The 10,991-nt window shown below is 32.7% G+C and overlaps 2 protein-coding genes across 25 annotated transcripts in view; one reads left to right on the top strand and one right to left on the bottom strand.

Annotated features, from left to right (window-relative positions):
• Positions 1–2,809: 2,809 nt before the first annotated feature.
• On the top strand, positions 2,810–6,460 carry LOC127430712 (uncharacterized). Of its 2 annotated transcripts, XM_051680697.1 has the most exons (6): positions 2,810–2,975; positions 3,499–3,804; positions 4,068–4,163; positions 4,350–4,454; positions 5,213–5,252; positions 5,404–6,460. In XM_051680697.1, exons 1-6 carry the CDS (start codon positions 2,927–2,929, stop codon positions 5,453–5,455), a joined length of 648 nt encoding a protein of 215 aa, XP_051536657.1. In that variant the 5' UTR covers positions 2,810–2,926; the 3' UTR covers positions 5,456–6,460. The 2 variants fall into 2 exon arrangements, with proteins under 2 accessions (XP_051536657.1, XP_051536656.1); XM_051680696.1 differs by lacking the exon at positions 5,213–5,252.
• Positions 6,461–6,611: 151 nt separating this feature from the next.
• The window catches only part of LOC127430708 (calpastatin-like), a 50,444-nt gene continuing 46,064 nt past the window's right edge, over positions 6,612–10,991 (bottom strand). For 22 of the 23 annotated variants that reach the window (XM_051680681.1, XM_051680673.1, XM_051680679.1 and 19 more), the window contains 4 exons: positions 10,872–10,955; positions 9,999–10,031; positions 8,824–8,931; positions 6,612–7,847 (listed from right to left, as the gene is read on the bottom strand). In XM_051680681.1, coding sequence (XP_051536641.1) covers positions 8,833–8,931; positions 9,999–10,031; positions 10,872–10,955 — 216 coding nt within the window. In that variant the 3' untranslated portion in view covers positions 6,612–7,847; positions 8,824–8,832. The remainder of the gene's footprint in view (positions 7,848–8,823; positions 8,932–9,998; positions 10,032–10,871; positions 10,956–10,991) is intronic. The other variant, XM_051680677.1, reaches the window with a different exon arrangement.

The following is a 10,991-nucleotide window of genomic DNA, read 5'->3' as shown; positions in this document are numbered from 1 at the left end:
ATCTTTTTTCCAGAGCAAAAACAGTTGAATGTTTTGTTTTCACTTCTAGGTAATATATTTGACTTACAACTGTTACCAGTTGGTTAGGAGACTTGTTTTTGTTTTCAATGTCGCCAACTTAGGTTTCCACTATTCTGGCAGCAACATTCGACCTGTATGTTACGTTAATTTCCTACAGGCGACGTGAAGAAAATCCTCTAAATGACGTAAACGTATTGCGACATATAGAAGAAAGGGGGCGATATTGTTGATGCTGAAGCGTGTGGGCAGCATCCTTCTTCTCACCTGAGCATTAGAGGATCTCAGTACGCCCACAATGCAAAGATGGTCTGAACCTTTCGTACAAACCGATGAACTTCTTTCCACTCTTCTTGGGAAACGTTCGATTCATGAAGGTGATTGAGCACCCCATGTATAAGCTTTTCTCACCAATGGGGGTAACTGGTCTTTAACAATACTAATAAGCAAGAGAAATGGTTAGTATTTGGGCAATTATAAATACGCTTCGCAACTTGAGGGGACCTGAGTTTATATATTCACTAAAAATTATCTTGGGACCAGCTAAAACAAGTAATTGTCTTTTAAAAAAAAGTGGTTAATTCTGAGAAAAGGTCTAGTGTGATTGTTTTTGCAGATGCTACTTGGTTGGTATTTATTTCTAGTGCAATGAAACCTACTTTTTGGGGGCACTATAGGCTACTCAGAGCAAAACATGTTACTGAGCACAACCCAATTAGAGCTGGATATGGATATTGCTCACATATTATATATATATATATATATATATATATATATATATATATATATATATATATATATATATATATACACACACACAAATATATATATAATCACTCTCAGCTAATGCTTTATATTCTACAGGTAACCTTCTAACTTTATAAATTACGAAAATATTAAAGGAATATTCCAGGTTTAATACAAGTTCAATCATCAGCATTTGTGGCATAATGTTGATTACCACAATAAATAAATAAATAAATTAGTAGTCTCCCCCATTTTAAAATAAATAAATATAAAGCAAAAAAATCGAGGTTACAGTGAGGCACTTACAATGGAAGTGAATGGGGCCAATTCTTGGAGGGTTTTAAGGCGGAAATGTGAAACTTATAATTTTAAAAAAGCACTTACATTTATTATTCTTTTAAAACTTGTGTATTGAGCTGTAAAGTTGTTTAAATCGTCAATTTTGGGCTTACGTGTTACGCTGTCATGGCAGCAAAGTTGTAAAATTGGAAATAACTTTAAATAGAAAAGGTCTGTAAGCGATTTTATCACGCTAAAATCATGTTAACATACATATTGTTTATCTGTTGTGGCTACTTTTTAAACAGTGAGTATTTTAACGTTTACGGATTGGCCCCATTATCTTTCATTTAAAGTGCCTCCCAGATTTTAGTTTTTTACAGAAAAGGAGGGACAACCTTAAATGTTTTGTCATCAACATCCCATTGATTTTTGAGCCTGCAACATTACTCTACTCCTAAACATTAATACCTAATACTTATGCTATTCAGTTGGCCTAAATATTTAACAGATATAGCCTAATAATCACCACAACCAAAACTTAAGTAAACTTTAAAGTTAAAGAGCTCTTGCGATATGATGTAAGGGCCGTTCAAATGAAGATCGCGATTAATCGGAAAATCGCTATTTTTACTCAGCCTTATGTCTGTTCTCAACTGGTAGCTACTGCATTTGTGTGAGAGTTGTGAGTGTGAGAATATGTACTTTTTTCAGTCGCATAAATAGATCTTACATTATAAAAAAAAAAGTAAAAAACAAAAACGAACTACCTGTGAACATACAAAACGCGTGGACGCCACAAACAAAAACATTCCGTTCTATTCCTGTAATAGCCTTTGTACACTCAAACGTGACATGAAAAAGCTGTCTGACTGTTAACGTTTTAGGGCCAAGTCAAAGTCACCCACAAATGTTACATTATAGCCCAGCCCCAAAACTTCCGTGGGCGCGAGCTGAGCTCATCACACGCGGTTTGGCGCGCGATCAAAGAGCAGCTCCCGCTGATTGGAGGGCTAGAGCTGCGCTGCTCGTGCATGCAGACCCCCTTCAGGTGCACGCGAGCATGCTCCACCACTGCAGGGAGAATGAATTCAGCCCCCTTTACTGAACAATGACTACAACGCCCTGTTTTATCGGCCTGCATTAAAAAATGTTCCAAACTACTGTATATTCCTGGAAGAGGTTGATTAAAACGTTTTGTACACAAGGCTCTGCCCTGTTTTACACAGCATTCTGCACAATTTAGGCTGTCAAGCAGTGAGCTGAAAACAGAAGCTGATAACACTACCCTTACTTGACCTGCAGTACATGGCATACTTTTATATATATGCAAAAATTTAGATTGAGCTGTATGTACATTTCGATTCCTTGTATCCAGTCATTGAATTGATAATTTGCTGTTCTTCTCTTTTGTTTAAGTGTGCATTTACAAAAACTTTTATGCTTAAATTATATATATATATATATATATATATATATATATATATATATATATATATATATATATATATATATATATATATATATATATATATATATATATATATATATATATATATATATATATATATATATATATATATATATATATATATATATATATATATATATATATATATATATATATATATATATATATTATTTTTATTTTTTTATTTTATTTTTTTTATAAATAATGCCACAATTAGTGGGGGGAAAAAGTAGATTTTAATACATTTATTTTACTTAGTGCAAATGTTCACTGCAGTTCAAAAACAGTAAAAGAGAAAGAAGTGAGGGAGGAGCAGACTAGGAGGATTGTTTTTTTTTTTTTTCATCCGATTAGTTTTGTGTCTGCTTTTGTAGAAGAACTAAAAGACTACACAGAGAACTGAAAATAAATATGTATCAATTATACATCGGATTTTGTGTGATTTTGTCCCTATTCCATGGTAAGTATCATTTTCTTATTATTTTATAGAAAATGTGATGTATGTGTAAAAAGTTCACAAAACCCTTATTCAGATGAGTAGACAAAAAAGCATTACTCTCATTATGACTTGATAAAGTAGATTGGATCTATTATTTTAGTATTTTTTTAACAGTCAGCCAAACTATTTAATGAACTGTTAAGAAAAGTAATGCATTGTTTTTCTTTTAACTTGCCAACAATGCCCACATCATAAATTATGAATTTATAGTGGCATAAAATGTTCATAAAAATAATTAATACAACTATAAAAGTTACTTTGAATTATAGACCTAAAATTTAATTCCAATTCCATTCCACTAAATGCAGAAACATTTTGTTAAAGCAATGGGTATGTTATTCTGCCGATATGACTAAAATGCTTTTTTTTTTTCATTTAAGTTAGTTATTGATTGTTTTCAGTCCCACATTGATTAAAATGGTCTTCTTTATAAAATAAATTAAAAAAAAAATAAAAACATCTAAAATGTTCTCTTTGTTTCCAGGGGGCCGTACACAAATCTTTCAAGAAGGAGAGGACGTAACAGTCAAATGTGACCCCGCATTGTCCGGCTTGTCGTTTTTCTGGTTTCGAATAAACAAAGATGGCCCAGCGTTCTTAGTTACTAATAAAAACACAGGAATAAAGGTCAATGTTAAAGAAAAATACAAAGTTATTCAGACTAGTGGAAAGATGTGTTTGTCCATTCGGTCTTTCGAGAAGGATAAAGACAGTGGTATGTACAGCTGTGCAACATACAACAGAAATCAGCTCATCTTTGGAGATCTCTATTATATTAAAGGGCAACCAGGTGGGCATCTAAATATTTATTTTTTTATTAACATCAATGTTATTGGTATCATTTAGCAAAAACAAACAGAAACAGTGATCAATACTGCATTTGTCTGCTAACCCACTGTCTTCAAAAAAAGAGGCATTGCAAGTCTGCAGTGTCCCCTCCACTTTCACTTTTTACAAAAGCTATCAAATGTTTATCTTTCATAAAAACCTACAACAATTCTATGGGATCATATTTGTGTTCACAATACTTTTTCTACTATGCCTGAGTTTCAGATCCAACAACACAACCTCCAAAAATTGCTTCAGTAACAAAGGCAAAGCCAGAGGTGTTGACTACAGCAAAAGTGCAGTGTCCATGCGAGAAACAAGGTTTGTGGTACTAACTAAGGAACTCAGTACAATGGTAATAAAACAATTGTGGTGATTGGCATACCAAAACAACCATTATAATGGTACTATTTCAATTATTAATGGAAATTGAAAGATGAGTTGTAGTTGCCATTAAATAATTGTAATAATTGTCTTGTAATGATTTGCAGTTTTAATTGTTCACAGAATCAAGATCTGCACTGCTTTGTGAGACTTGGATATTTTCATCTTTGGCTGCTGGCTGCGGCCTGCTCCTTATTCTGCTGATCATCACAATTGTGTACTGCGACTGTAAGTTTTATCTTTCATGCATAGTGTAGTAAATAAAATAAAATAAAAAAACACACAATGCATTGTGCGGTATATGCTTGTGAGTTTTTCTTATCAGTTATTTGGTACATTATACCGTGCAAAACAGCAGATAGTAACATTAATAGCTTGTTGACTTTTACGACCTGGGCAGACAAGTAAAACCACAATCCACAATCGTAAACTCTGAAAAAGATAGATAATTTGCAATGTGAGAAAATGCCAAATGTAAAGGAGCAAGAACCCACATTTTGTTTGCTAGCTTTCAATACTTTATACTCAATTATGTTGGAGGAGTTGCAAGAACAATTAAAAGAGTATATCTAATCCACCAAGTTATCTATCAAGGTGTACATACAAAATATAATGCTTTATAAATGACTTATAAGACATGTTAAGGAAATCTTATCTGGAGAAGAGAACAATCCTACAGGTGCTCTTTTAAAGATGCGATCTTTAAAAAGAAAAACAATGGACTTATGACAAATAGAAAAAATACTGACCAAGCCCTAAATAGGGGGCACTTTTTGTGAAAGCTCATAAGAATGATTTTACATTTACAAAATTTACAATTTAGCCATATTATGTTTAAATTTGAAACATTGTCATAAACACTACCATATTTGCATGACATTTATACTGATGAAGTTTACCTTCAGCTTAATTGTTTTCTATAAACCTCATTTGTCACTTTGCTTAGTAAACAAAGAAAATCTGTTCTTACATTCTTTTTTATTTAGGTTTAAGAACAAGACATTGTCCACATAATTACAAAACACAGTAAGCCACGTTCTTTTGTCAAATTAAATGCATGGCACATTTTTTTAATATATATATATATATTTCTTTTGTTCCTCTGTGGCAATGAACTGCAATGATGAGTGGCAAGTTTCATGACAAAAATCACCAATTTATTCTTACTCAATTTCAGACCTCAAAGCAGACCAGCTGGCCATGCTAATCTGCCCAACAACCACGTCTAGTGCCGGTAAATACACAGGAAAGTCCAAGGACTTCAAATATTTTATTTTGAATTTTGTTATCATCTCAGTATGTTATAGTTAAAATCAGAGCACTTTCAAGACTATTAGGTTGAGCCTTAGTTGAAAATCTTTGAAAGATTTTTTCAGTGACTGCAAAGTCTTATAATTGTATCTTAACTTGTGTCGTCTTTGTATTTCCTTTGCATTGTATAGCTGTTATATTTAAGACATGGGTAACTTATGTTTTTGTGGTTTTTATTATTCTCAATTGATGACTAAATGTTTTATAATCAATTTTGATTTAAGGTGTGTGTTAAGTTTGCAATTAAAACTTGTTCCTCGTTACATCATGTGGCACTGCAATGCAGCCTGTACTTTGTGTGTGAATTGTAATTTTTAAAAGAGCTAATCTGCCCTCTATTGGCTAGAACTTCAGAACAATAAACATCACACACTGTATGTGCAGAACCACTTACAGAACACAGAGAAGTCACAAAAAAGCACTGTATCAATTCAGGGAAAATAATAATAATAATAATAATAATAATAATAATAATAATTCTTGTCTCGCATTTCAGCTTCACAGAAAAATGCAGTTGTTACAAAATGCGTCCTGTTCATACATATTTCTACATTCAGTGGATTTAAAAAATAAAAATGTGCTTGGATGAGGTAATCACCACGTATGAGTAAATAGGCCTTCTGTAGACAAGATTTAACCAAAGTATGGTGTTATTAAAACACATAAATACTGAAATCTTAGTTAACTTACACTTGACAGCCAAATCATGCCACAAATGCTCTAAATGATTGGATCAACAGACTGACCTTCCCTCTGTCCATCCGTCCATCCATCCTATCAAATTAGGCCTTCAGCTACAGCAATATTTATCAACGTGTTCAGTGGAAATAAACGGTAAAATACGAATGGAAAAACCTGGGGTATTACGTTTATGTCAAAATATGCTTTGTGGCATCAGCAGTAGATAACTTTTCAAAAATGAGGTTGCCCTTCCACAAATTGTAAACCATTTAAGATGAAGAAAGCTGGACCAACCAGTTATAATGGCCTGAATTTACATTTGAAGATGCATTTGATAAACTATTGTCATTCTTCAGAAACAGCATGCTCCCAAAAATAAAATAACATAGCCTATTTGAGTCCCAAAACATCACCTTATCTTTATTTGCATGTGACCATTACAAACAAAACAATATTACAAACTAACAAAATAAACAAAATTGGGGTTAAGGTTTAATTATTTTAATTTCTTTTGAGAATAGAAATCCCTTCTTGAAAACTCTGCCCTGTCACATTTAGTACACATGCTCTTTGGAAGATCTAAGGAGACCTGTCTTGATCTGAAAAACATTTAATTGGTAAACAAAATACGAAGCTCCTTTTCTGTTACACACAGTTGGATTAAAAGGTTATAGTTCTCCGTCCTTTCAGATTTTAAACAAAACTGTAATGTTGTGGTTGCCCTTAAACCAGTACATCTGAGTTAAAGTGAAAATTAAAGATCACATCTAATGCAACACCTGCGAACTTACTAGTGGTTTTGAAAATAAACATGTTAAAACCTTGTGCTATAAGCAACATAATTCTAAATAAAACACTGAAGTCAAGCGAATAAAACTTTGACAGTGCAGCAGGACTTCGTTTGTCTGAATGGAACAAGGCCTTAAATTAGATTCACGTTTTCTATTTTCCAAGGTGTTTTGTGATTTTGACAGGCACATGGGGCATTTAGTGTTTGTAAAGCTCTTTTTCCTCTCTCTCTTTTTTTGTTTTGTATCCAATCTTTTACAGAGAGTTGGAGTGAATCCCTGTAAGTGCACTTCAGGAAACAACGCTAACCTTTTTGAAATAATGCACAAAGAAAAACAACTCCACACAAAACTTTTTTTGAAGTAATGTCATACAGATATACAACAGCATTCAAAAGGCATCATTATCAAGGTCATCTTCTATATCCTCTGTACTATAAACTGTGAATGAATTCATAATATAATCTCTGTACACTAGTGTCTATATAATTTTCCAAACAACAATAGAAAGCTCTCTACGAACAGAATGAGACTTTTGACAAAACGAAAGAAAAAAGTAGTAAATGGGAATAATTATAATTGCAATGCCACACCTGAAAGAGATTACTATGAGCTGAAAGAACAATATTTGCTCTTGACCTAACCAACATCAGTCAGTTTTATCAGTCACAAGGAGATAAAAGATCATTACATTTAGATTTATTTTTTTGCTTTGGCTTTGTGTCTCTGCAGTTCAATCATTTTTTTCATTCCGTATTCACCATAAAATATATTTCTTGTCCGAGCAGCTCCCTTTATTGACACTTTCTTGCGTTAGGATGAGATGTAATCCACCATGAAACTGAAAAATAAAAAAATACTTTTAGAATTAAGTAATAAAAGTGACTGTTTTTATTATGTTTAAATAAAATAGAATTTTAGAATTCCAGATTTATGGGCGAATCTGACAAAAGCATGACACAAAAACAGTTCACCCCAAAATCAAAGAGGGAAAAAAAAAAAAAAAAAAAAAGCTTTTTTTTTTTATTTGGATACAAAGAAAATCATGCCTTTTTAGGACCACTAAGATTTCTTTTGCAGGGTGACATTACTTGCATGACAAAAACATTTTTCCCACAGCATTATCATTTACCGGAACGTATCGGGATAAGAATATTAATTTAACAAAAAAAAATTTGTTAAAAATTGAACAAACTATTTTAAGTAACAATTTTATGTAAGACAATGATTTATTAATTTCAAATCAGCATAAATAAAATAAAACAAATAATACCATGAATAATATGTATTTTTATAATTATTAAAGTAATAAGTATTAATTCATTAGAAAAATAATATACAATTTAAACAATATATCGTTTTTTTTATTTATTTTTTTTTTTTTTTTTTCACATTACAGTAATGACGATTAGATTTTTTTTGTGTGTGTGTGTGTGTGTGTTTAATTGTCCCGAAAATTGCTAAAATCTCAATTTTGTAATCATCTACTCACCCTCATATTAATCCAAACCCGTTTAACTTACTTTTCCCTGTGGAACACAGACATAAATAGACAGTATGCAAGTCTGTGTCATATTTCAGTTTCATTGTATGGAAGAGAGATACAATGAACCCTATCCAACATCTCCTTTAGTGTTCCACAAAAGAAAGAAAGTCATACAGGTAAGGAACAACATTAGGGTGAGTAAATGACAGCAAAATGTTTGGATCAACTATCCCTTTATAGGTTTCTTCAAGTAAAAGTACTTTTGATTTTGGGGTGAAATATAACCCGGACATGTTCTTGACAGGTTTTGTGACACTATGCAGATACTGACGTGGGCAATCTATCTTTTTCCACCCTTTGCGGAAGATGAAGGCACCACATCTGAGCTCAGCTGACCGGACAGCTGCTCTACAGCTGAGGAGTCTTCGGTTGAATGTTTCTAAAACACAAAAACACAATTTTAATAATGCAAACTAGGAAAACAAGAATATATGATTCATTATCATTTCCAAAGGCAAGCCTGTCATGCAAGCATGTGCTTGGTGAGCAGGCTTTGTGGTATAGCACATCTATATATTTAAATGGAATAAAAAGATGAGCCAGCTGTACTGCTTTTCAGTGGTTTGTAAATACACAGCCTTTGTATACCAAATCAGGCATAATGCTCAAAAAATGCAACTGCCTGCCAGGTTGTGCAAGAAGATGCATGGAAAGCCGAAGAACATAAAGGAACATTCTGGGTTCAACACAAGTTAAGCTCAATCGACTGCATTTGTGGCACAATGCTGATTACCATAAAAATAATAATAATAATAATTTCGATAAAATAAATTCCTTTTCTTTAAAAAAAAAAAAAGCAAAAATTGAGATTATTGAGGCACTAACAATTGAAGGGAATGGGGCCAAATTTTGAAGGGGTTAAAAGGAGCACTTAAATGAATTATTCTGTCAAAACTTGTGTTTTGAGCTATACATTTGTTTAAATCATTGTTTTACAGTCATTTTAGGTTTAGTGTTTATGGAGTTACGTTGCCATTGCTTCAAAGTTGTAAAATTGGATATAATTTTACACAGAAAATATTACTAAGCGATTTTATCACACTAAAATCATGTTAACAGATTGGCCCCATTCACTTCTATTGTAAGTGCCTTACTGAAAACAGATTTTTACTTATTTTTTTAGAGAAAAGGACAAAATTCATTTCTGTGGTATTCAGCATTATGCCACCAATGCTGTTGATTGAGCTTAACTTGAATTGAACCCGGAATATACCTTTAACTGCCATAAAACAGTTTAAGTTTATCAATAGCCCTCGGATTGCAACAAATTTACCCTTAAACTTTTCCATAATCTTGTAAAAGCATGTGCTTGCAGTTCAGCCAATGGAGAGATGATTGAATGGGATGTTTCAGCTGTATTTAGCATTTCCTCATGCTGGCGTTCATGATGTACAGCCAAAGCAAACCGAACAAAACTCATGCATTTTATTTCCATATATAACCTACCTTTGATTTAGACTTTGGCTTACCCACTTTTCCCTGCAATCAGACAGAGATCCCTGATATAAACTGATTTGAACTAGTATAAAGGGTCTGGGGGAAAGTCTGGTACTCATTTGGAAATAGCATACTCCGACTTTATCAATATTTGTTACACAACTCTATGGAATACTTGATTCTGATTGGTCAATTGCAGAATTCTGTGGTAAAATATTTTTGCATAATGACCGCTCAAATGCATAATTGACCATTTTTGACAGGCAACTGGTTTCCAACATAGTGTATGACTTAATGGTCTCTTTCTTCTTACATAGTTATATAATAAATCTCCACTTTTGCTTTCACTTTCAAAATGTGAAAGAATGTGAAAGTGAAGATTTATAGTACAAAAGGACTTAAATATTGATCTGTTTCTCACCCACACCTATCATATCGCTTCAGAAGATATGGATTTAACCACAGGAGTTTTATGGATTATTTTTATATTGCTATTATGACATTTTTGGAGCTTTAAAAGTCTGGTCACCATTCACTCGCATTGTAAGGACCAACAGAGCTGTAATATTCTCCTAAAAATCTTTGTTTTGTGTTCTGCAGAAGAAAAAGTCATTCACATATGGGATGGAATGAGGGGTGAGTACATGATGAGAGAATTTTCATTTTTGGGTGAACTATGCCTTTAAACATGGATATCAATAGAATACCAAACAAGAGGAATTTTATTAAATGAAAATATCATATTTGTTAAATATTCCACATTTCTTCAGAGTCAACATGAATGAAGTAGAATGCAAATATCTTGGTGATACTGTAAGTCTACATATATCTTTGTGTCCAGGAAATGTATGTCCAGTGATCAAATAATCGGCTAATCCTCACCTTTGGTTTGCTGTCTTTGGGTTTGGAATCTGACAAGTTTGGAATCAGTTTTTCTGCCAGCTGGTCCAAAGCTAGACCTGGTGCCTACAAACAAAGACAAAAATCAAACAAAAAATAATA

Source organism: Myxocyprinus asiaticus, chromosome 40 (genome assembly GCF_019703515.2).
Source record: "Myxocyprinus asiaticus isolate MX2 ecotype Aquarium Trade chromosome 40, UBuf_Myxa_2, whole genome shotgun sequence".
Lineage (NCBI taxonomy): Eukaryota > Metazoa > Chordata > Actinopteri > Cypriniformes > Catostomidae > Myxocyprinus > Myxocyprinus asiaticus.
This window is presented reverse-complemented; position numbering and strand designations above follow the sequence as displayed.

Excerpts from the sequence above, each read along its gene's own strand:
- LOC127430712 (XM_051680696.1), top strand. The coding sequence starts at position 2,927 with ATGTATCAATTATACATCGGATTTTGTGTGATTTTGTCCCTATTCCAT. Across the intron at positions 3,805-4,067 it reads TTATATTAAAGGGCAACCAG|ATCCAACAACACAACCTCCA; the intron begins GTGGGCATCTAA and ends CCTGAGTTTCAG. Across the intron at positions 4,164-4,349 it reads GTGTCCATGCGAGAAACAAG|AATCAAGATCTGCACTGCTT; the intron begins GTTTGTGGTACT and ends AATTGTTCACAG.